General features: G+C 39.0%; 1 protein-coding gene across 3 annotated transcripts in view; it reads left to right on the top strand.

The window, feature by feature from the left end:
* RET (ret proto-oncogene) overlaps positions 1–25,189 on the top strand; it is a 93,984-nt gene that overhangs the window by 31,288 nt on the left and 37,507 nt on the right. For all 3 annotated transcript variants that reach the window (XM_052677561.1, XM_052677560.1, XM_052677563.1), the window contains one exon: positions 24,914–25,165. In XM_052677561.1, the coding sequence (XP_052533521.1) occupies positions 24,914–25,165 (252 nt within the window). The remainder of the gene's footprint in view (positions 1–24,913; positions 25,166–25,189) is intronic.

Here is a 25,189-nt window from a genome sequence, read left to right as displayed (position 1 = left end):
GGGGTGTTCAAAGGGAGCTTAAGATCTATTACAAATTTTCCCCTCGTGTTAGAAGTGAAATCATTTTGGGTAGGATCAAGCTTTGTAGATTTCAGCTGCAAGATTCTCATTAAATTCAGTCTCACCTTTTATGTTGGTTTTTGAGACCTTGTCAGATCTTCATTTGGCACATAGAGCACAGTAAGTTCACTGAGGAAATACAGAGTTTCAGAAACCCTGATTTCTTTTATAGTTATGTGGTAGGCAAGCTGGCAGGACAGGTGCCTGTGCCCAAAGGTAGTTCGTATTCCCCATGATCATGATTAGATGGAATTTCTTAATGAAGAAAATATTAAATGTGGTTTAGGGAAAACACTGATGTGTCAGAAATGTGTGCTTTTTCTGGAAATCAAGTGCTTTCTCCTTGGCATACAGAGATAAATACGATCATTGGGTATTTGAGGGTAGATGAGGAGACTCCTTCACGCAGTGGAAAATAACAAGAAGTTAAAAGAATAGACTATTGGCAAAGTAATGCATTAGGAGATTTTTGCACCGGGATTCCTGATGTGTAAATCAATAACATATGTGACCTCTCAGGATCCTGGCTGTTGAGATGGCATCATACTGGCTAGTCAAGAAGTGCTTACGGTGGAGCAAATACTAGATGAGGAGTTAGGAATCATGCTTTCATCTCAGTTGTTGTCCAGATCTCTTCCATTTCACTCTTAGTTTCTTCCTCTGTTGCATGAAGATAGAGATCCAATATTGTAAAAGCTCTTTGTGGTCTGTGAATGGAAAAGTACTGAACATAATGATGACTCTTAGTTCCAGTAAACAAATATTGCCGTTTTCTTGTTGGCTGTTTTCAAGCATTGTTGTAAATGTTTAACCATTTCAGTTTAAAGCTCGGTGAAAAATCATGTCTTTGTTCCTTTTTAATGATGCTTCTTATCACTTTTATTATATGAGACTGTGAAACATTGTGGGAATGGTGGAAGAAGATAAATGTTGTCAATTTGCACTTTCATGGTTTTAAGTAGGACTCTCTTGGGTATTACTTTCATTTGGAAGAATCAGGCTATACTTGTGTCTATTGTAACATAGTGTTTGTTTAAAGGCAGAATTCCAAATACTGGCTTGTTGGCTTTTCTCCTGAAACATGACTGTAACGGGGACATGGGTACCTTAGAGAACTAAATATCCTGTGGTCTGGTTTGCTACTGATGTGCATACATAATTTCCACTGACAGTAATGGGAGTAACATGTGTACAGAGAGCAAAACAGGCCTTTAAAAAATGTTGATCGAGTAATAAGAGCTAACCTTAGAGCAGTGTGGAGGTAGAGAGTGGGTGAGCCTCTTTTTTATTTTCCTTTTTTTATTATTTACTTTAACTTATCTTCGCTGATGTTGGCTTAACATTTTATGTATGGATTCATTCCAGATTTATTATGATGTGAGAGATATGGCAAAATCCATGTGGAATAGGTAAGCAGAAGATGACTCTTAATTATTGTAAAGAGAACAAGAGGCAACTAAAGAGTCTGGAAGCAGTTTTCTCTTTCCTGCTCCCATAATAATAAGAAAAAAAGAGTTTGTTTTTTAATTCAGTGCTTGTATGATACACTGCCTGCGATTTGATGATGCTAAGTATCTTTTGCACAGTAGCAAATAGCACTGGGTCTGTATTGCCAAGGCTGTGTGCACAGCTGCACTCAGAGCAGTGCCTGCAGGGGTGCACTGGACCCATGTGCAGCTGCAGACTGGCATGAAGTACAGCACACTGACTGTGAGAAAAGAGCTTGGTATCTCCGGCCTTGGCAGGGCATGAAGATGTGGTTTCGTGCCTCGCACCAGACCATGGAGCTGCTCTGCCTACAATAGGTCGCAAAAGGAGACTTGAACTCATGGTCAGTGAAACAAACAGGCAGTTCTGTATCCCAATAGCAACCAGCGTCCAAAATGTACAGTGGTCTAAGCCACTATGTTCCTTGAGAACCTTATTGTGCTTTGCACACCATATGTTATTGTGAACACTGAAAACAAGAAACATAATTGCTTCGTTTGCTGTCAGGATTTTCAATGTTTTCTTTGAGTTTCAAATGAGAAGGGAGAAACAAATTCCTGGATAGTTAGACGTGGCAATCTGTAGTCTATTCCCTAATTAAATTCTCTGCAACCATTGTGTTTTCATTGTTGATCAGTGGACATTTGTCCTCAGAAGAAACTAATCCCACAGAGTAAGAAAGGATAAAAATGTTGAGAAATGTCAGTGTTGCACAAAAGGCGTACCAAATCAAATTGTCCTATTTCAAAATAGTTGAATATCATGGCATCTTAATAAAGGGTGTGCTAGAATATGTTCTTCTAATAAACCTCAGTAAAACCTCTAAAAATAACTGCACAGATATATTCTAAGTTGATTAGCAGTAATTGAACTGACTTAATGTAGTTGGATGATGTCATGTATAATATTCCTCTAAAGTAATTTCTGTAGACAAGCCATTTGAAGTCCTCTTGCAGCCAGCATAAACATCTTCGTGTTGCTAAACTGAGTGCCCAGACTAAAGCACTCAGTGGGAGAGCTCTGACATCTGCCCGGTTTATCTTGTTTCTGTGAGCTGCTGTGGCTTGCCTGTTAGAAGCAGCTTTGCGGTGACAAATATCCCATCCGTGTTTTAGTGGAAACGTGGACACTATATCATTGCATAATGCTTTCGACCTGCTAGTTGTTGAATAATATGGGAATATGAAGTGTTAAAGATGGAAAGGACCTTTGAAAGCATCTGATTTCAGAGTTTCCCTGCAGCACGCATTTCCAGCATTCTCTCCAACATGGTTCACCCTGTCTAAAGCAATGAGGATGTTCCATGGTCTAATTTGTTTCACTAGGAGAAAGCTTGGAAAAATGATTTTTGTATGTTTCAGTCTTGCTTTTGCACTTGCTCATACATTTTCTTGCATCTCTGCCCTCATGTTTTTACAACCTTTTTAAAGCTTTTAGTTGGTTAAGGTAGGTGCCATCTTTCAACATTTCCATTGCTTATTTGGAAATTTGCAGGGTTGTGCATGTTTTTGTTTTGTTTTCGGAGGCTTGAGACCTCCACAACTGATTATACTATTCAGAACGTGCCATTTTCAAGTACTCTGTGTCCTTGCTTTGAGAACTTTCTTTTTACTGACTTAGACCGTTTTAGTTTAGAGGCACCTCTGAGCTTCTCTTCATCAACTTTGTGATTGTTGGCAGTTGCTCACAAGGAGTGCTGGGTTATTGATCTTCCTTGAGCAGTTTTTGACTGGCCACCATCTAGGGCTGAATATTCATTTTGCTGATACAATGGACAAATTTGACTGTCAAGAACAATACTGAAGGTCAGGAGCAATGCCTTGTGAGCAGATTTCATGGTTTTGCTGATATATGTGTAAAACCATAGGATTTATTATTATTATTTTTTTAATCCAGAATGGTTGGTTAGTGATTCAGTGAAACACTGACGTGCATATCCTGTCAGAAATTTGCAGTAACCTCCTGGAATTGTCAAAGTGCCAAAGGCACTGTTAGTTACAGTGCTGCCCTTAATCAAGAGGCCTGGCAAGGCCAGGGCTGTAGCTTCTGTTCCTGCATTATTAAATATCAACAGCTAATAGCATGCTTAGTTAGTAGTAGTTGATTCTTTAAATGATAGCTTATGGGGGGAGAACACATCCTGTACATGAGGGAAAGACTCATTAACTTCCCCTTCAATAATGACATTTTAGGAGCAGGCTCCAGCAAGCTCACATTTTGCCCCTTTGCCTTTTAGCCTTTGAGGAGATTTCCTCTTTCACTCATATGATGGTTTGCCAACTGTCCTGTGCTGCCTGCCCAGAGCACTTAGCTCAATTTTCCCAGAGGGCCTGGGACGTGTTATTCTGGCTTCTGCTGGAGCAAGGACCTCGTTGGCTGAACAGACCCTCTTTTTAAAACCTCTGTTCTCTGTGCACTTAAGTGACCTGTCAGTTGTGACCTTCTGCACAGTCAGATGCGTGTCTTATAGGTTTGAAGAGCTGCTGGTTGAACGCCGTCGCTTTCCTAGGCGTGGAATGCCAGTGGGAGAAGATTGACAGGTTTTGGAGTCCTTCTGTCTCAAAGACACGTCTTAGTCATCCAAATCAAGATTGAACCTATAGCTTTTTCCGAGAGACTCACAATGCCATTTCTATGTGCAACAGTGTGCTCTATTCATCAAGGAAATGACCGCAGAAATGTGTACCCAGCTGTCTCCGTATCAGTACCATCTATGCTCAGCAGCTGCTGATGTTTGTGGTGATCATTTCCTATCTGACCCTTCTTATTTTGGTGGAAATGTACCAAAAAAACTTGGAACTCTCAGGAACACCTGAGAGTCCGACTCGAAACTACTTCATTAATAATGCTGTTGCACTGCCTTAATCCATGGAATTTAAGCCAGCAGCTGATGGTACCCCACGCAGCAGAGAGCTGTGCAGTTTGCCCTCTTGTCCTTGTCCCTGGCACACGCTGTTGCAGCCTGGTCTCCCATCAGTTAACCCAGAGGAGCCATGGATCCCACAGCACCCTGCAGAGCCCAGACAGTGCCTGCGCTGTGTAAGAGCCTTCCTCTCAGGGGGTGCTCACATTAGCATCTACTCTGACCATTAGCAGCTATCATACAAGCAGAGTTCTGCTCCAGTGTCTTGATTGTTATTTCCCTTTTTATCTGCTTTTATAAGGAGATGTTGGGTTCTTTTGTTTGTTCTGTTTTTTTTTTTTGCAAAAAAAGATCTTTTTGTACAATTTTACAAGAGTCTCAGTAAGAGAAGAGATGATATTACTGTCATGGCTTTAATCTATTATTTATTAGACATCAGTTAAATGAGGTGCTTGTGACAAAACAGAGTGTGTGGTTTTGGTTAAGTCCCCTAGGCCCTCTGGTACGCAGACCATTAGGACTGTCAATGCAAAGCACTCTTAGGGAGGAACTTTGTATTTGGATCATAACCACCTTACTGCCTCCAGCTCCTCTTTGCAAAGGAAATTATGCTCTTAAAGGCACGGTTTGTTGATGGATTATGTCTGTACTGCAGACACATCTGTGTTAGAGATTTTACCTGCTGAACATATTTTTTCTAAGAAAACCCATTTAGATATGTTCTTTGGCCTTTCTGTGTCCCAGTTTTCCAGTTATACACTGGGGATAAGATTCTTGAAAATTAAAGGTGGAAGTGTGACCAGATACAGTAGAACACGGTGAGACTTTTTAGTGCTACAAGCAAAGAGATTCTGTAATGAGGAGATTCTGCTTCATGGTTTTTTTGTTTTTTTTTTGTTTGTTTGTTTTTATTTGTTTGTTTGTTTTTTTACAAACTCGGGAGAGTAATCCATGTGGAAACCATGCTGTGTAATCTGTACTCATTATTAAATTAAAGCCTTTTGCAAGGTAGAAACCTACTTCATTTTTTAACAGATCATAGCTGTTGTAGAACTGTACATTCAAACCGTTCTATGCTCATCTGATTGGATAAGTAAATATTTATCATCCCCGTGTTCAAAATGCTTTTTCTTCTTCTGATGTTAAGAATTGAGCATAAATTCTGTGAAAGGCACTGACAAAAATATGCTGGGGATTTTACAACTCTGTTTATGGTACCTAACAAATACAACTGCATAAACAAACACAACTACTTATTTTTGTAATGTTCATCTGCTGTTAAACCGTAAGAGAAATCAGCCAATTGGCATGAAAATGATTTGATCGCATAACGGTGCTGGGGTTTGAGCAGGAGAAAATGCGGACTGGGAGATTTGGGTGAGGACTGTGAGAGGGTATGTTGGCTGTTAAAAATGGCAGTACCCTGCTGGATTTGTGCCAGACCCAGAGGGGAAACATATTTTTCAGAAGTCTTACAGCCATCTTTAAATAAATGTTCCTTATTTAAGAGAAGAAGTGGCGTGCTGGATATTTAGAGGGAATTCTTGGGTGAGGATGTTTAAGCTCAGATTTGCCTCTTTTTTTTTTCCAACTAGCTGGCAGTGTTCGTCACAATAGGGAAACTGAAATGATCTAGCCAGCAGCACTGAGAGATCCAGGAGGGCACTACAAGTGGGTGTTTTTCCAAGCCTTTGTTAGAGGTCCCAATTCAGGCTGTGCTTCCCAAGCTATTGAAGTCGTCTCTTAGATCAATGGCTTGGAACAGTGATCAGTGCCTTGGACTTCTCATTTGCATGGCTTCCTGACAGGAGGCAGGCTTTGATAAAATCAGGGCTTGGTTCTTAGGCTCCCAGCTTACATCTATATCAGCAATGTGCTAGCAGGATATATTCATTTCCTAAGGTGTTTAGTTTGATACTAGAAGGTCTCCAGTGCACCTCCTGTATCATCGAGTGGCACAGAGGTCGTGGTGCTTGCCCTCTCAATGTGTTGTTGCGGTATCAGTGAAGGCTGATTTAATGGCATTTTCCTCATAAGAAATGTTCAGGAAAGTGATTTCCAATATTTTCCTAGTACCTTGTCCAGGAAAGCAGAATTGGAACGAGCTCTGTTAAAGTTATTGGAAAAATCATGGCTGCTCTCCTCCTGGAAAGAATAATGGCAAATTTCATTGGGACATCTGTTTGGTTATTTGAAAAAAACTTGGCGTGAAGTGGACTTGATTTTTTTTTTTTCTTTTCTTTTTTTTTTTTTTTTTCCAAGTGGTTATTTAAAATATTACTTGATTGAAAATAAATATTTTGGATTTTAATTAAAAGTATATCCAGTGCTTTTCTGAGTGCACGTGTTTATACATATGGAGGGTAATAAAATGTTATTGTTGTCTTACTTAGCTGCTCCTTGGTGACACAGGTTTTATTCCGTTCATGGGAGAATAAATAGAGAAAATGTAATAATAAATCAAACTTTATTGTGGTTAATGCCTTAAGCATTGGAAATCATCTGGAATCTGTGATCAAATTACCAACTCACTATTATCATTATTTTAAGTACCCATTTGGTGTTTCCATGTAAATAATGATGAGCGATATGGAACCAGTGTGTTACTGAGCATGTTTGTTAGCAATTTTTCCTTTTAGAAGAAGGAGGGAGGAGGAATTGAGTGCCCGGAGGTAAAGCTGACTTGGATTATGTTGATACTGCTGTTTCCATTTGGAATATTCCAAGGAGTAAAGTACAGACCCAAATTTAATGGTGTTTAAATTCAGTCCTTTTTATTTTATACATATATATATGTCTGATGTAAAACAGGGGTTAAGGTTTTGTCATGTCTCTCTCTTGAATTGCGGTAATGTCATGAAATTGCTCTGCAGCTGATCTGGGCAGGAAACCAAACCTCTCAGTCTGATTTCTGACCCAGATCTGTTACTCTCAAGGCAAATTCGTGTTTATGGAACTCCGCATCATCTCTCTGCTTACTCAAAAGAAACTCCTCCAAAGCAGCTTGACAAGTGTATTACCAACACTTTGCTAACCTGCCTGTGTCTCTCACCTTTACCAGTTTTATTCAGCAAATCACGCTTAATGTAAAAATGCATTAAAACATTTGAAGTAGTATAAATTTCCTGTGGTGTGACCGGCCAGAACATTTTTTTAGATTCTTAGAACCTGTTTTTGAAAACTACTTCACAAAAATGACTGGAGAATTTTCAACCTCACGACAGCTTGGAAGAAGTGGTCTCCACATTTTTGCAGAGTAAATGTAATCTAATTGACATCTCCTAGAAACTCCTGCAATGCAGATAAAGCACTGGAAGTTATGAATGCAGTCAAACTGCTAAAATATTCTCTGAATTCTTCCTTAGGTACCTGCTGAGCGCTCCTGCTTTTAGGTCAGAAGACAGGTGGTAGCCCTGTAGCCTGACTTCTGAACTGCCTGTGGCTCCAGATTCTGTGGATCAATTTGTTTCTCAAAGTCTGTTGTTGTGGTGATGATGATTTTAGAACAACTAGTTCAGATTGTTACAACTTCTCATGATGGAGAATCTGCATTATATGTAGGATAAGGCTTTCAATTTTTATCTTTGTGCTAAAACTTTTCACTCTGTTTCTCTAGTAGTGTGCACCCAGTTGTTTACTGGCCTCCAGTGTTGTTCTGTCTTGGAGTTTCTAATGGTTTCTTTTGAGTTATCCATTAATGTATCTTTGGCATAAAAGACATTCATAGTTTTTTACTGTAACTGTCCGATTAAATGCTGTATTTTCTCTATGTGCTGTTTTGTAGGTATACAAACAGCCTGTAGAGGATTTGGGGGTTTTGCCTATTGTTTGAAGTATAAGAGCTGTAGTTTGCTTATTAGGAGCATGGGGCTCGGGGTTGCAGATTAACCAGCTGCACTGCGTGCATTCATGTGGTCACAACCTTCCAAATTTACCCCATCATGAGAGGAAGAATTAATTATAGTCCTAATTGACTGTTTCCTTGGATATAAGCAGGAAGGAACTGCTAGGAGGCAAAGTGATTAGTCAAGTTAAGCTAGTTTCATCAATCAAATGTGTGAGAAAGTTTATCATCCCAAACCCAGAATAAAGTCAAGTCAAAATGCAAGAGCCATTAGGTCTTTCATAGGGGTTTTGCTCTGTTTCTTTCTTCAGTTTTCTGGGGAATCTTAAAAACCTAAGAATACATGCTATTGATCCAAACTGTGCTTGAGATACTGTTGGCATTATCTTGGAAGAGGGAATACAGTAATATGGCAAGTAATATGGCAATACGGTAATATCAGACATTGCATGTAGTCCTTACTAAAAGACCTTGGCATATATGTTTTTTATATCCCTTCAAACCATGGCCATTTTAAACTCATGATGTTTTGGTTTATTGTCGTAGACTGAATGAAAGCAGTAGGCTTGAAGGAACAATTAATTTTTCCTAACCTTGGCTGGCAAACACTGTCAGAGAGAGAGAGGATGAGCAGCCATTCCCACCACAGGGGTTTCATCTGCTGCAGGACTCAAATGGGTCAGTGGATCTATTGATTGTCAAATTCACCTAGGCTTGCCATTTCTGTTCCTGTGGCAGCTCCTTGCACTAGATTGCCTTGTTCAGGACTAGGGACTGCAGGGAGGGCTGGCCTTCTCTGCAACTTTTCTCTGGGCAGAGGTGATTCAAACCCAGCTGAGACCTTCAGCCAGAGTGTGGTCCTGCAGCACATTGGCACATCTCAAGTGGTGGGGAGGTGAATTCTGGGTGAGAGCAGCTTCAGCTGGTATTGCCAGTAAAGGCAAAGGTGTGGGGCACAGAGGTCCCAGAGCTCTGAAGCATAGGCTTGTCACAGGGGGTAGGAGCAACTTTCTTCACTTCAGGGCATCCCTCACTTGCTTATATTTAGCTACAAAAGCCATGTTTCTAGGACTGGACAATTCATTCTGGTGGATTATTTTAGGAAACAGTTCAGTTGTACTCACTTTTATCTGTTGATAATTGGAAGCCCTTGTGACAATTCAAGAAAACTTAGGAAATAAAACTGCATAGGAGGTTAGAAGAGGAGTGAAAATGGAAAAAGAAAAAAGGCTTTCAGAAAGTTAACACTGGAAAAACAAAATAAGATTTTGTTAAGTCCACTGGTTGCAGTAATGTATCTGTGCATAAAACCCGTACACATAAAATGAGTATCCTGCCTACACAACAGCATCTCATCAGTTGTGCTGAACGCTTCCTAGCTGCAGCTAAAAGATCAGGGTTCAAAGTCTGTCTGTATTTGTAGTACTTTTGTTTGATTTGCCAGATGTGAACTCGTGATCGTGGATAAACTCGTTCTCATGCTGCACGCTCTAATCTGTGGGTAACCAATATGAACCATCTTTGTGTTGAGATGTAAATTGTTTAAATCAGAACAGGAATATGAGAATTATTAATCTCGCCTGTGCTTTGTTTCCATTGGTCCCTATAACGACTGATGTGCTGAGGAGTGTTAGTTAGCTGCTTATTAACTTTCCAGGGGAAATTAATTGTTTTAGAAAACAGGGTATTCTACATGCTTGAAGAGACAGATTTAATCTCAATTGCTCCAGAAGACAGAACAGCAGTTTAAAGAAGCAATTTTAAAAATGTTTCTGACTACATTAAGAACTGTGTACTTCTGTTTGTATTGCATGCTTAAGTGTGGATTTTGTATGTGTGTTTGCGTGTGTCTATTGCAAATCCATAGCTGCATGAAAAAGTTGCTAGTTTTAGTCTTTCAGCGCTGGGTTGTATCTTTGGCTGACAGTTCTCATTTCATAAAGCAACACATTTCTAGTAAGGGTCTCTACCAGAATGTAACTTTTTAAACTTTCTTTAATCAAAAGTAACATCTAGGAAATGATATTTTGACTGTAAATGTCTCTTGTGTGAGTAAAATGTCTTTTGGCTAGCATTCTTTTAGGCTTAACATAAAAGAGATTATCTTAAGTAACAGAGACTGTTTTTTGAAAAATCCATCACATAGAAGAACGTTTTCTGAATAAGTGGCATCTAGGCATCTGTTCGTGCCATCTCAATTTTCTTCTAAAGCAAAAATATATATATATAACTAGGAAGGCTTGAAAAATGGACAAAATATCTCAAAAATAAACTAATCTGCAAAAGCTGAGGTAGTGATGAAGAAACAGAGAAATAGTCTGCAGGTGAGCCAGTCATTTCATTCTGGATCTGAGCCGTATAGCCATGGAAGTCGTCCATGCTATTCTGGACCATGGCTTTATGACCACAGAGGTCTGCTGTACAACTCTACTCTTTCTTGCTCCAGAAGAGAGTTATATTTTGCTCACGCGGCTGTATAAGTTGATTTAGTTTGGCTTTATTCAGAGAAAAGTGAATTAAACCCATAATGAATAAATCTAATTTTAAAATTACATTGTTGATCATCACTGCAGCAACATACAAGATCCTTTCTGAGCTTTGCCAATCAAATGTATAAAGTACAGTACAAAATAATATATAGCATATATACTAGACATTCTCATTTTGGGAGTCAGAACATTGTGGTCTTTGTTAAAAGTGGTATTATAGCAAAGTCAGGTCAGCTGAAGGCTGCTGAGTTGAGTAGGTCCGGAAAGTCCTTACAGTATTTTTAATACGTAGACTGACTGACTCCACTGGGCTTTTTGGTAGTGTTCATTCAAATGGACAGGGATCACTGAAGAATGGTAATCAATTTGCTACATTAATTTTGGTTTAAGAGAGAATATTACCTAACTTTAAAAACTACTGGTTTACAGTTGCAGAGAATCACAAAAAGTGTCTTAGAATAGCGCTAATAGTTCAAATTCCATTTTGAACCTAAATTCTAGTCAAATAAGTTTAAAACAATGTATTTCATTACCCAGGGAGTAGGTGCTCCTTAGTTGTTAAAATGTCACACTTTCTCATTCTTCTTGACTCAACAGTTCTATGCAGCAGTCCCCAACAGTTTGTCCTTTTCTCCTCAGATGTCATCCACACTCCTGACCACAAATTTTGCAGACATGTCAAAATTTATTGTTATCCTGTCTGTCAGTAGTTGCATGGTGTTGCTTTGAATCTCAAACCTGCTGAATTCAGTAGGGTTCTTGACCTCAGCAGTTTTGAATGAGGACAGTAACTGTATTAAAATCTGTAAGGCATGTGTGCAATGTCAGTTGATCCAAGACTGTGCTTAGGTCCAGTCTCAGTGCTGTTTATGCAGATGAACTCAAGCATGCACATTTAACGTGTGATCTCCAAGGAGGAGAGCTGAAGTGCCCTATGCCCAGGTGCTCCCTATTGAAACTTGGACATGTCTGGCACAGCAGTGCCTACTGTGTTATCGCCCAGTCAGTTAACGTGTGCTTTCCGCCCAGTTCTCAAACTATTTCCAGTCTAAGAGCCAAGACTACTGATGAAAAACACATGCTTCTTAAAGCTTGAATTATTTAAGGAAACTTTTGAGTGTTCCACGCACCCTAAAATGAGATGTAGTTGTCAGTCTGTGGTTTTTCAAGGTACCCTTATTCTAGAAAGATGAACGATATGTTGAGCTTGAAAATTAATCAGAAGTGTTGGCTCCTGTGCTTACCCCTACGTACTGTTACCCAGATTTTCATTCTCAGTTCACTGCTGACTATAATCCATGTAACTAAGCATTTGATGGCCACTATTTTTTTTCCTTCAGAAGCACCCACTTTTATAAGAAAGCATGCAATGCATATGGAAGGCCACACAGTCAGTAAATGTATTTTGTTTCTGTATGTATTTCTGTTTGCATGATAGGAAATGGTGCTACAGGCAGAGGAGTGCTTCCAGTGCTCTTCATATTTTACCTTTCAGATAGTGTAAATATGTCGTATGTGTGATGTTTTCACTCAACATGATAATTAGAGGAGAGGACACCTCTGCAGCAGATCAGGTAGCCTTCATTTAAATTGCTTCTCGCAATAGATTGCTATACTAGCAAAATTAAATGGAACTGATGTGCTGACGTACTTGCAGGTAGACCTGCGCAGAGTAAATCAAGAGGATGTGAACCAGAATGTCATGAGGGCTTCACAGATAGTTCCTTTGTAGCAGAAATCAAGTGGATTTGCACTGAGTTGTATTCTAAAGGCAGACATTTCAATAAGGTCTGGGTTACTTTTTTTTCCTTTCCATAAGAATCATCTGTGGAATTCAGCTCAAGTTTTGATTACAAAGTTACAGGTAACATTTCATTTACTTCATTACATCGCAGAGACCATATTGCATTTCCTCCTTCCCTTCATCTTTTTTTTTCCTTTTTTTAAAAAAGAATCTTCAAATAGAGATTTTCACCTGAAATTTCCTACTGCTGTATTTTTTTAACCTACTGTAGCATAAGAATCCCAGTAGTTGTATTTTTCCCATTTTGTTTCTTTCTGTCACGCTGACTTCACAAATTCAGTGAAAGTTTGACTTCAGTGTTGAGTCCTGAACCTGTCAGCAAAGAACATTCATGAAAGGAAGAGTAGGCCCTGATGCAAAAATTTTATTGGTAGCTGCGGTATTGACAGAAATCCTAGAATTAAAAATGTTCTGATCTCTTATTGAAATGTAACAGTTACCAACAATGAGAAAGTACTCTTACTTACTCACACTTAAACTCCGTTAAGCTTCTACAACTGCATGCTTATTTAGAAGAAAAGCATCAAGCCAGCCAGCTATTCACTTTTGCTGCAGGGAAACTGTTTCATGGAAAGTGTTCTTGGAAAAGTTAATTCACTTGTGTTTTAGCCATGATGTTTGCTTTGTTCATAGCCAGGTGTTTGTGCCCTTTCTTTTAAGGCACAGGTAGCATTTTTGAGCAGAGAGACTAAGCCTTCTGCACTTTTGATTTTATATGTCTGTAGCATTCACTTGAAATCTGAACTTCTATTTTCATTATGCATTATAGTCTTTTATCCTGTGAATATTTTTGCCTTGACAGGGAAAAGAGGGGAAGAGGAAATGAGGTCTTGTGCTGACACGTAAATTAAAAATGTAAGCTCTGGATGAAATGGTTCAGCAAGCACCTTTGCAAAGGAGTTAAAAAATCAAAATGCCTTGATAAAATGTGCATGGGGATACTGTGCTGAAACAAGATTTGAGTATTTCTTTGTGACATGCCACCCGACATGTTTTCAGCTTGTAAAAGAGCGGGGGGGAAAAAAAAGAGCATTGATTTCAGCAGCTGAGGGGAAAAAAAATCTATATTTTTAAACTTTGTGCAAAAAAATTCTGTTTTGTGGGATTGCCCGGAGGCTGGTCACTGAACTACTATAGTACTTTCTTCAGCTCTGGGACTGTCACTTGCACTTTGCTTATACATTGAAAACGTGTGATCAGAATGGCTATTCTGGTAGTCTTACATGTAGTTCACAATAAATGTCAACATCCAGGGTCATCCGTGTGCCTCACTGCAACCGTGGCCTCAGTTCAGACCTATATATAGTACCCATTACTAATGATTGAAGATAGTATGCGATCAGAAGTTTCCCAATAGAAATGAGGCCTCTTTTTTGGTAGTGAAACTTACATCAAAGGTTATTACATGTATTTTCTTGTTTCAGCAGCGGAGAATATAAGCATGGGGCAGGAATTTTGCTTTGTAGTAAAAACTTGCGGAGAAAAAAGGCATTGAGGTACCTATGAAATAAGCAAAACCAGTTCTTAATAACTAAGGGAGGAAGTTTTGATTTCTGATTGTTTGGCAACCTGTGGTTGTTTGCAACACTCAGCAGAAAAGGACCCCAAAGTTTCCTTTAAGGAAAATAATGCTTTTGTGAACTCTAGTAAAGACCCCTGATACTCTAGGTTTACTACTCTCTAAGAGTGAGCTGAATACCAGGACATGCAAATGTACTGTGGATTTGAAAATGAGAGGCAGTTCCTTCTACAGCTGAATATCATTTTTTTTCGACTTCTCTTTAGTTCATTCCTGTAACTTGTCAGAAACGCAATGTAATTCATTTCTTGAAGCTAGTTGAAATGTGCTGTCTTAAAAACCCATCAGTGTCAAGTGTGTATCACCAGTGTTATGTCAGGCTGTTTCCAAGCCTTGTCAATACAATTTTTTTGCCATTTTGCTGACAGCATTTATGCTTTAAGACAAGAGCATAATAGCTACTGTGTGCTCATGATTAAAAGTCCTCAAAGGAAAAGCTCTGTTTTATTAAGCAGTGATGTTCACATCTGGGATAGGGTTTTTGCTGTTGTTTTTAATGGTGGTGAGTGTAAAACGTTTTTTTTTATGAAGCTGTTGTAAAAGCAAATCTGTAATGCACTTAGAAAAAATTAACAGTCAAGTGCAGATGTGCTGTAACATCATTTTTGATCTTCTCGTGTCCTTTAATTTGAAGCATGTATCTGTATTTCTTTGAAGAAAATGCTATACATTGAAAATGAAAAGTAGCAAATTGACAACATCTTACCTCCCACATTTGGTTTTATAGAACACCTAAAACATGGTAGTATAAATCGAAATGGCCTCTTAATTCATGATAAAACTTCAAATAAGTAAATAAAGGTAACAGTCACAACGATATTTCAGTTCCTGGATTGAAAAATTGAATAGCAGGCTCATAGCTCCCTTGAGTGTTTGGGAAGAGAATAGCAGCTCTTAATAATAGAGCACTTTCCTGTGAGAGAGGCACGTTTGTGTCATTAGTGTTTTTCTGGCAAATTTTCAACCACCAGCAGCAGCAAAAGTTTTCATTGATTGCCTTCCACTCTAAGGAGGTAATGATACTGCTGTCACTTTCTTTCATGAACTGCATGAATTGGAGAAAATTAGGGAAGATAGTGATATCAGATATGGATAAAACACAATTCAGGCTGAGCTACTTCCCTTGTCGTTGCAAAAAGAGTAATAGAATAGTTTTTAAACATCTGAGCTAAATATAGAAAATAGATTTTCCAGTGCAGTAGTGGAGAATCCAAAGTAAAAATCGACCAAGTTCAAGTCATTTACCTTTCAGAAAATAAGAAACAGTCACATGCACCTGTTTTCTGAAATTCAAACTCCTTTCACCATGGCTCATGTAGGGAAGCCACTATTGCTGATCCCCTTTGGAAGAATTAGACCCTGTGTGCTTATTCAAAGGTCATACTGATAACATTTGGTCGGCGGTTACCATTTGGTTAATTGCCTCTGTGAAGTGATGATGAGTGGAAAAAGCTATCTGTGAGAAACCTTGTTACATATTTTACTTGACTATACTTGCCCTATGAAGATGCTTAGGGTAGGAAATAGATGGAATTGTTTGTGGTCATTAGCATCCAGATTGCATTGAAATGTCAGAAAATGATCCCTGATGCCTTGGCTCCATCTATTTATAATTGACTGGAAGGCTCACGTTCATTTTGATGATGCAAAATCGAGTGCAGCTGGAGGAAAGGAAATGGGGAAACTTGAGATAAAGTGGTAATGCAGCTCAGGAGTTTGTGCATGTAGAAATCCTTGTGATAAATCAACAGCCTTTTTTTTTTTTTTTTTGTTAGTTCATTTTTGTGACTTGGGATTGTGAAAATTTAGTACTTCTATATTAAGGAAGGAGTACGGCGATCAAAATCTTAATGCAGGAAATGCATTTGTATACTGATGCTATCCTGACTAGGGTAATTAATTTAAGCTTATTTGTTCTTACCTTCAAGGATCTTTTCACCTTATCAAGTATGCTGAGTGATTTCTGTGGATAAGATTGTCTTGTAGTTTATTTTTTTTCTTTTTTCCAAGTTTTAAACGCATTTTGTTTTCAGCACCTTATTCTTCAACTGAATGCTATAATGTTTATCCTGTGCATGAGCTCAGCATTTCTGGAGTAAATATATGAGAAAGCTAATTGAAATATAACAGGAGTTTAGAGCACTTGTACGTCACTACATTATTAATTGAGGATTTTATGGATTGAGATTTACAACTTGTGTACCAGTTTTAGCACAGAGCATTTCTCTGCTTCTCTATCTTCTCATGCATCACAACCTCTGCACATATGTTGTATATAAATACATTTTGGAACTCACATACAGAGTGCACGTGGAGGGTAATAGGAAATCGGTTGCTGTTTTGACAATTGAAAACAAAACAGCAGACTGACTCACCTTGTTATCTTGGCATCTCTTGCTATGTGATGTGGAATATTTCCACTTGCAAGGAACGTGAGCAGCATGAAGAAACATGGAACATGTTGAGTTGTCAGGGTGCACTGAAACTAGTGAAAGCAAAAGAAAAATCAGAGCTAGAAAAAATGGTGGACCAGTGCTTGTAGAGTCTCTCTGCAGTGGAGCTGAAAGTGCTATAAAAACAGCATTGTAACACTTAGATTTTTGGTTTTTCCTTTCTTCTCGATAACCATGGCTCCTTTCTATAAACCTATGTACAACAGAACAGAAATGACCATATACATGGTAAAATGAAGAACTTGTGATTACTTCTCAGATCTCTTATTTGTAAATCTTCAGTGGGGCTTGCTTGGCCCCCAGCCCTAACTGCTTCCTGCTTTGGAGAGAGTATGTTATGAACTGTTCCAATGCATAGTGAGTACATAGCATTGTACAAGGTGTTTCCAGTGATAAGGAGGTACTTATACCAATCTCAGTAGAGAAATATGCAAATATGCAAATATTTAGGATCTTATTTTCATCTTGATACATACATGTGCACATGCCTATAAACTCTACCTTCATGGGTATTGAAGTGAAAATTTTTGCTTGTCACCTGCTGTAAGCAAACTCAAAGCCTCACATTTTGCAGCATTTAACACAGGATCTCTTTGAGATGGTTTTTTTTTTTCAGCGTTCTTGAATTCAGGATTAGTTGCCAAACCAAAATACAGATCACTGGGTGTTCACTTACATGTGACAACATATTTTGGGCCTGTACAGAAGTAAAACGCACTGGTATGGAAATGAAACATCATCATCTTTTTTTATTTTACTGCCTTGTAAACACCTGAAATTTGACCTTAATGGAAATAAATTCTATCAACCATTTATTAATGTAACATGTTGCCAGTCAGATTTTTCATCTTACGTTTCAGCTCTGTACACATACTGAGTCAAATTATATCCAGTTACTCTCAAGCAATTAAGCCATGCTTCAGAATGAATTATTATTTAATCAAATAAAAAATGAGGAATGTAAGAATTAGGATTTAAAGAATTTGCAGAACCCCCTGCAGTTTTGCAAAGAAGCCTTCTGTGCTCGTTGATTTCTATGAAGAATGGTGTATGTTTCAGTAATGCTGGCGTTGAGATCAGTGAACCATCAAGATCTTGCTGTCTTGATGAAAAGTAACAAAAATAACAAAACTGTAAAGAAGCAAGAGAAAGGAAGCTTCTAGCATTTTTGGTTCAAAAGTGTGCATCTAAAATAGACCTGGAAGTATAGGCCCTCAGGAGAAGATGTAGGCACAGGTTTGACCTCAGCTTGAAGTAGACAGGAAATCTGTAGACTATTGGAAGTTGTTTTCCCATTTTCTGTAAGATGCGTATTTGCCAGTTGTGACTTGAGGCTAAAATCAAAACCTTGACAATTCTCACAAATCCAATTGAAGTACTTTATTTTTTTACAAATTTAGGGATCTGACTTTGGACTTGAGCTTTTGAAATTTATGGTCGAAATGCCTGACACCTTAAGAAAACATTATTTTAATCTAATACATCTCTTGGCTTTGGCAGATTTGTCTTATTAATGTCTTGCGGAACTCTCATTTTCGAGATTGGTGTGTTAATACAGGTGGTCAGCTAAGCTTTTCTATCACGTATTTGTATCTAAAAATTTGTATGTTTCCAATCAAAATCCAGGCTTGTTTTCAATATGAGCATGGGAACGTGGTGAGGAAAATCACAAGAGAGGCAATTAACTTAAAGCAGACCAGTTTATCAGGTCTGGAATTTTTCTAGCCATTGTTTCTGCTTGCCATCACTTTGCAAGGACCTGTTCCCTCTGGAAGTATTATATTCTATTTAACACGTGTATTCCTCTGGTGCTGCTGCCATTGGAATTCATTCTGTCATTCTCTAGCAGTGGTGCTACAAGTAAATGCATACATCAGGTGAAACAGCAATTACCAGGCTCCATAAAACCTGAGTATACTTTCAGAATGTTGGACGTGAAGCTCTGCGGTGATCAGTCCACTCTAACCTAGGATCCAGGGGAGCAGCTTTACAAAACAGGAATTCACTACATTTTCGGTTTAAAACAGTTTCTTATGTTTGCTGTATCGCATCACATCTGTTACAATTCCTGTAATTATCAGCTTGAAATAACATACCTAAAAATAAATAACGTCATGCTGCTGAACTGCAGTAATGGCTTGCTAGTTAATTTGGTGTTGGTCAGCTCTTCTGTCGTGGTTCTGGTGACTCTCAGATGTGCTGTGATTTATACTCAGGTCAGTGATGCTGCTGTCCAAGCTTGTACAGAATCATGGAATGGCCCAGGCTGGAAGGGACCTCAAGGATCATGAGTCTCCAACCCCCCTGCCACAGGCAAGGCCACCAACCTCCCCATTTAATACCAGACCAACTTGATGCAGTGAGGACAGAGTTTAACTGGGCTTCTCTGCATAAAACCAGGTGAATCCTGTAGTAATCTGTGCAAAAATCAGCTTTGAGAGGTGGCTGCCCACTCAACAGGGCTGCCCACTCTGTGCCTGGCTGCCAAGGTGTGCAGAAGGGACTGCAGCAGCCTGGGTTTCTGCCATAGGTTTCATGTTCCTGCTGGCCCCGGGGACAGCCAGCAAGCAGTGATAAGTGCGCCAGGCTCTTCCCCACATACTCCAGTTCCTGACACTGAGACTTACCCCAGCTAACTAAGGCACTCCAGCATAATCTGTAGATGGTAGCAGGGCTTGCTGGCTGCTCCTTTTCCAAACACCTAGAGGTGTCTGCAGGCTGCTTTGCTCTGCATTATGTTTTGCATTATGTTTGAACACTAGTTCTTTGAGCAGTTATCTCTGGAGATGTGCAGCTTGCTCTATTGGAAATAGTTCTTCTCCCATGATTACCTTTTAAATGAGTCCCAGTGCAATGATGGATAGTGTAGTTCTGAATTTAAAATCTTGCTGCTGAGCTGAAGGAAAGGTTGGAGCCATTCCCTACGTGAGGTGGAGATTGTTCTCAATGCCAAACCATCTCTGACTGAAGAGTCACTCATTTAGATGCTGGCAGAAGCACATCTATTCTTGTGAGCCTGTGTTAAGTGGCAGACATAATCTTGAATATCTCGAAGGATATTCGGCCCCCAGCGTTTTTTCTAGCTATGCCGTTTCATGCTACTCTTTCCATTTAGTGTCAGTGTTTTTTCTAAATGACTGACTTTTGGGTTAATAAGGATGAGTTTACTACTTAGTTCCGTTGGGGCTAGGAGGACATTAAGTGGATGAATCCTTTAATTTGAAATACACAAGTGCATTGCTGCTCTTGATCTGTGATGAATCGAACATTGGGTATATTAATACTAGTAATGGAACATAATGGCTTCTCATCAAAAGTAAAGATAATTATTTCAGAAACACAAAACTAACCTTGCCAGATAATTGCTCATTGAAATCTGATGCTGTGCAACAAATGGAGGATTATTAGCAGCTGAGTCCTGTGTTCATCTGTTATATCATTATCTCCTATATGCTAGAATGACAGGACTATCATTGCATTGAAAACATGCACCTTTTCTTTGCATGTCAATTTTTGATGTGGGATTTTGAGAGGTCTGCTCCGTTTTTAAGAAGTTACCATGTTATCCTCCCAAGTGCTGCAGGGAGCTCGACAAACTTGGCCACATGTGGGTTGTACAGGTATCTGTTACACGCTGAATGAAAAACAACCATCATTCCATTTTCAGTTTGCTGTTTTTTTTTTTTCTTAAGCTCCTCTTCTTCTTCTTCTTTTTTTTTTTTAATGCAAACTAGTGTTAGTGTTTTAAATGCTTGCTAATCCAGCAGACATTGTGAGACTGTGGAGGTTCTCACACAGGGGAAAAGAAGTGTGTCATATAACATGAATGGTGAAAGGAATGCAGAACGTAGCAGTGAGGTATTTTTCTGATGATGTGACTAATTAAACCCTGAGCAACTTTGAAGAGAGATGCTACATTTCAGTCATTTGAACTTTTTCACTTAAGACGGGGCTTTTGATGAGTTGCAAGGTGTAACTTTAACAAAATAGCAGCCATTTACACTCTGAAGCTTCACTATGAGCTGTTTAAAACACCTGCTTATTTAGCTAAACCCTCTGCCTCAAATTCAGGCCTTGAATTTGAGCCAGTGTGCAGCTTTCACTCTCCCTGTGGCTTTAGCCATGAGGTTGTAGCATCACCATAAAGCATCAGCGTCTCTTTGATTAGGATGCTGTGAGTTGCCTCTTGGCCCTGAGCAGTAGCCACACTGAGACTCTGCAGATGATCCATGTGCACTTGGGATGCTTTTGCAGTTGTCTAAGCATATTCTTTACAAGGAGAGTGGTTAGGCCCTGGAACGGGCTGCCCAGGGAGGTTGTGGATGCCCCGTCCTTGGACGTGTTCAAGGCCAGGTTGGACGGGGTCCTGGGCAACCTGGTCTAAATGTGGATGTTTGGTGTCCCTGCTAGGCAGGGGGGTTGGAACTACCTGATCCTTGAGGTCCCTTCCAACCCGGGTGATTCTGTGATTCTGTGATTCTTTCCCAGAGCAATCTTTGTGCCTAGGATAATTCACTTCAACTCATGCTATTCAAAGTCTTACCCTGAAAGCTGCAGATGTCCCGGGAGACAGATTTTCATGCTGAACCTCTCCAGTTTAGTAATAAAAAGTTTGATGCCACTTCACTTAGTGACTGAAAAGCCAAATTATGTTTTCTGCCTCACAGTTGATAGTAAGAACATAGGTAACATTGCTATACTCAGTTTTCACTCTGTTTTCATAGTTTCCACCAAGAGTAGTCCGCCTATGCTACCGAAGTATTCAGTGGCAAGCATGAAAAATAAAAAACATGCAAACTTTCTACAACAAGTTTTTTTCAAAACATCAATTTGTTTCAAAAAATGCATCATTCACCTCTTAATTCGCATTTGAAAAAAAAAAAAAAGAAAGAAAAAAAAGCCAGCTGAAAAATTGCCTTCTTTCAAAAGCTGTTTACATCAAGGCTTCAGACTATGTATAATCTCATTTCTCCACTCTCATTTTTATCTGCTTTCTCTCCTTGAGCTGGAAAAATGCTGTCCTGACTGTATCTATTTCCTGTAGGAGCTATTAGTCAGTAGCATTACATCCGCTTCAGCGTGATCACTTTTCCAATCTGCATGTTACTGATACGCTATTATCATGTTATATTGCTCATCCATCAGAGTTTGCAGTGTTTTCTGTGCTGATTGCAGAATCGAGGCGAGGTGAAGCATTCTCTTTAAAATAATAATAATAATAAAAAACTTCAGAGATGCCAAAATATTCCAATAATTCCCTCTCTCTCTGTCTCTTCATCTCTCCTATCCACAGTAATGTACTCAAGTATGCCACAAAGCAAAAGGTTCTGATGGTGGATTTCGAGGTTATGACTTGAAATGTTTCTCTGCTTCTAACTCCTAACCAAAAGCACTTGAACCATCAGTTTTGACTGTAACCATTGGAGCTACCCCTTATTTAAGTGACATATTCAATAAAAGCTCCATCTGGTTTCCATAGGAATCTTGCACAAATTCTTGGAAATCGATTTTTGTCAGGACATAAGGCACTTTGACCAAGATTAGAATCTCTTTTTCCTGCAGTGTACCTGCCAGATGGCAAGTTTATTGAATCTGGTTTTAACTTACTAGGGCTTAAAGGAATGAACATGATTCAGAGAAGTGGGTGCTACGTTTCTACTTCAAAGGTCTCCTTCAAAATCACACTCCAAAGATTGACACACAGAGTGTGGTTTCTACTTGGGCAGTCTGTTGCATACTTTTCATCCCTTCCAGTGCTTGAAATGAGATTAAAGAGTGACACAAAGCACTTTACAAAATCCCAGTAATTTCAACATCAGCAGCATGGGATGAATCTTGTTGCAATAACATGGCTAAGTCAAATTTATCCTTCTATTTTCTTAAAACCATCTAACTTTCTGCATTGACGTAAAGAGTTTTGATTTGAAGTACTTGTTTTCTGAGTGAAACATAAAAATGTTTAATATCCACTAAAGCCACAGGATGTGTCCCCTTCATCCTTCCTCACATTATAGCCTTTCACCTCAGTCTTAGAAATAAATAAATATTCCTCCATCCTTTTGTATAAACCTCACTTGCACATGTCACTGAGTTCAATCTATTTATTTATTAATTTATTTTCATTGAGCAATGAATAGCCATGAATTTCTGAACTTCTCGTGAGGAAGTTTTTACAATTCTAGAATCACAATCTTATAGAAAATACCTGAAGGAAATCTATTCATTTGCATTGGGGCTGGGTCTTCCCTTTGGATATCACCTCATACCTTTCATTAATGGACCTGTTTGTTAGGAATCCTGGTGGTGTGGTGTGGATTCCCCGTCCTTTCCTGCAGTTCCAAAAAGAGGCAGGCAGCAGGGCTGCAAAAAGATCTGAGATGCATTAAGAGCGCTCAGGAGTCTAATGCTAAAAGGTGGTAATGGGTCCAGAGTCAGAAGTAGTTGTTTTCTTCTCAATAAGGGGCTTCAGGAGCCACTGCTTAAATTGCTTTTCTAGAACTCCGAGAAAGGATTTGGTTGGCTTGCTTTTGAATTAATTACTCTGGAGCAAATTCACCTATTGCATTGTTTTACTACTTTATTCATGTACTGCAAAGCATCTGTAGAACAAGTAATAGGGTCCTGTAAATCACATAGATATAATTGCATCCAGGGATACTAATGATGTCATGAAGCACTGCAAGGTACAGTAGTTTCTGTGGTGTTTCCAAAGGAAATAAGAGGTCTCTCATTTACAGTTTGTTTGTAATCCTCTCGATTCAGTAAAATAGCGTAAGAGTCTAATAATAATGTAAAATGAACAACACATCCTGTGGTATTTTGAAGATGTTTTGGCTTTATATCCACATTGTTATTGCTGTGCTACCATCAGTTTCATTTCTGCTTGACTTGCTTTTAGCTAAAATAGTCCTGTGTTTGTATCATATGGAAATGATTTGTTCAGCAGATGTATGAGTCTTTTATATGTCTTACTCCTTATCAAATCAGATTATACAATAAAAAAAACTCTGCAAAATGCTCTGCAAGTGTTCTGTTGCATAGGAGCAACCACAGGCTGTCAGTGCAGATGGAGGACAGTGTGGAGGACAGTGTGACAGTACTTTGGTGCATGCCAGTATCACTGTTCCAATACATTACAGGTGGGATGTCTTTGCAATTCATTCTAACCTCAGTTTGCCTGCACACCCAAACAAGATGTTAGTCTCTTTCAGCCAGCTGAAGTGGATACAGATGTTAGCCTGACTCTCATGATTCTAAAAATCCCACCCAAACCTTACTTATCTTCAAATGAAAAGCACTTTTGTAAATTTGGAGGCGTCGTTCTGTTTAATGGCCATTTTGCAATCCAGAGCTCTGTCAGGCTACTCAGTATTCCTGACAACTCAATCGATCTTTTTGCACCGTGATTTTAATGCTTATTTTTTAATGGCTGTTATCTCCATGTGTATCAGCCTTTCTACTGTGATCAACTTCGCAAGGAGTTGGAAGGGAGGCAAAGGAAAAGGGCAGAAAGGTCACTGCAAAGTATTGGGTGAAATGAGATTGTCTGCAAAAAAACAGACGTCAAGGTTCAGCTGAGACCTACTAAATGCAAATGCCTATAAATGTGATAGAGGAAAAAAACTGGAGAAGAACCAGTCAGTTCTATTCACTGTTTTAAAAATAGCTGTCTATTTCCTTCACCGCTTCAAATAAGTCAGTTCTGAGCTTTTCACTCTGGTATTTACAGCATTTCTATTACTTTCATATAAGTTTTCTTTAAACAACTCCCATTTTCTGTTCAGAAAGTATTATGTTGTCTTGCTCAGAAAGTTCTATGTAAGGAAGGTTTTATTATTCAAGGATAAGTTTGAGAAAACTGATAAATTTCTCTGTTTTCTGTCAGCAAAAAACATTTTCATTTCTAAACTGTGTGATTTCATCAAAAACTTTTCCCCTGTCTGAACGTTATCTGTGAAATAAAGGAAGAAGACCTGAGAGCTTCAGGTGTGGACTTCAGTAAAACCTGGCAAGCAGAGGTTTGTTAAGTGTTCAGCTTGAACTGGGCCATGCTTATAGCAGAGCAGTTTTACTTTCAAAAAATAGATGATTGTGCATCTTCAGTATAAACTATGGGCCAGGTCTTTGGTGGCTATGTCCCTGGCTTGAGAGAAGCAAAACTATACTGATTTATGCCAGATGATGATCTGCATTTTTCTCATCACTTTTATTGCTTCCTTAATCCTTACAAAATGAAGCCTTCGGTTCTTTGGAAGTGTGTCTCTTAAGAAAATGTCAGTGCAAAAATTTTTTGAACTGGGATGAACTCTCCTGCTATGTGCCTTCTTTTGCAGCTTCCTTTGGTCTGTACTTTCCCAGAAAGGAGTACTCAGAGAATGTCTACATTGACCAACCAGCAGGTACACCTCTCCTGCGCATCCACGCCTTGAGGGATTCCCATGGAGAATCAGCCCACTTTCATCTGTGCCAGAATCTCATCATTTCTCGAGCAAGATCCCATGAAAATCACTGGTTTCAAATCAGAGAAAAAATGGGACTTCTCTACCTCAGCAAGAGCCTAGATAGAGAAGACTTTAACATGCTGTGTAAGTACAAGAAGCTTTTCTAGT

The sequence above is a fragment of the Tympanuchus pallidicinctus genome, unplaced genomic scaffold (genome assembly GCF_026119805.1).
Source record: "Tympanuchus pallidicinctus isolate F22 unplaced genomic scaffold, pur_lepc_1.0 scaffold16, whole genome shotgun sequence".
Classification (NCBI taxonomy): domain Eukaryota; kingdom Metazoa; phylum Chordata; class Aves; order Galliformes; family Phasianidae; genus Tympanuchus; species Tympanuchus pallidicinctus.
The sequence above is the reverse complement of the archived record's forward strand: the minus strand, read 5'-3'. Positions and strand labels throughout refer to the sequence as shown.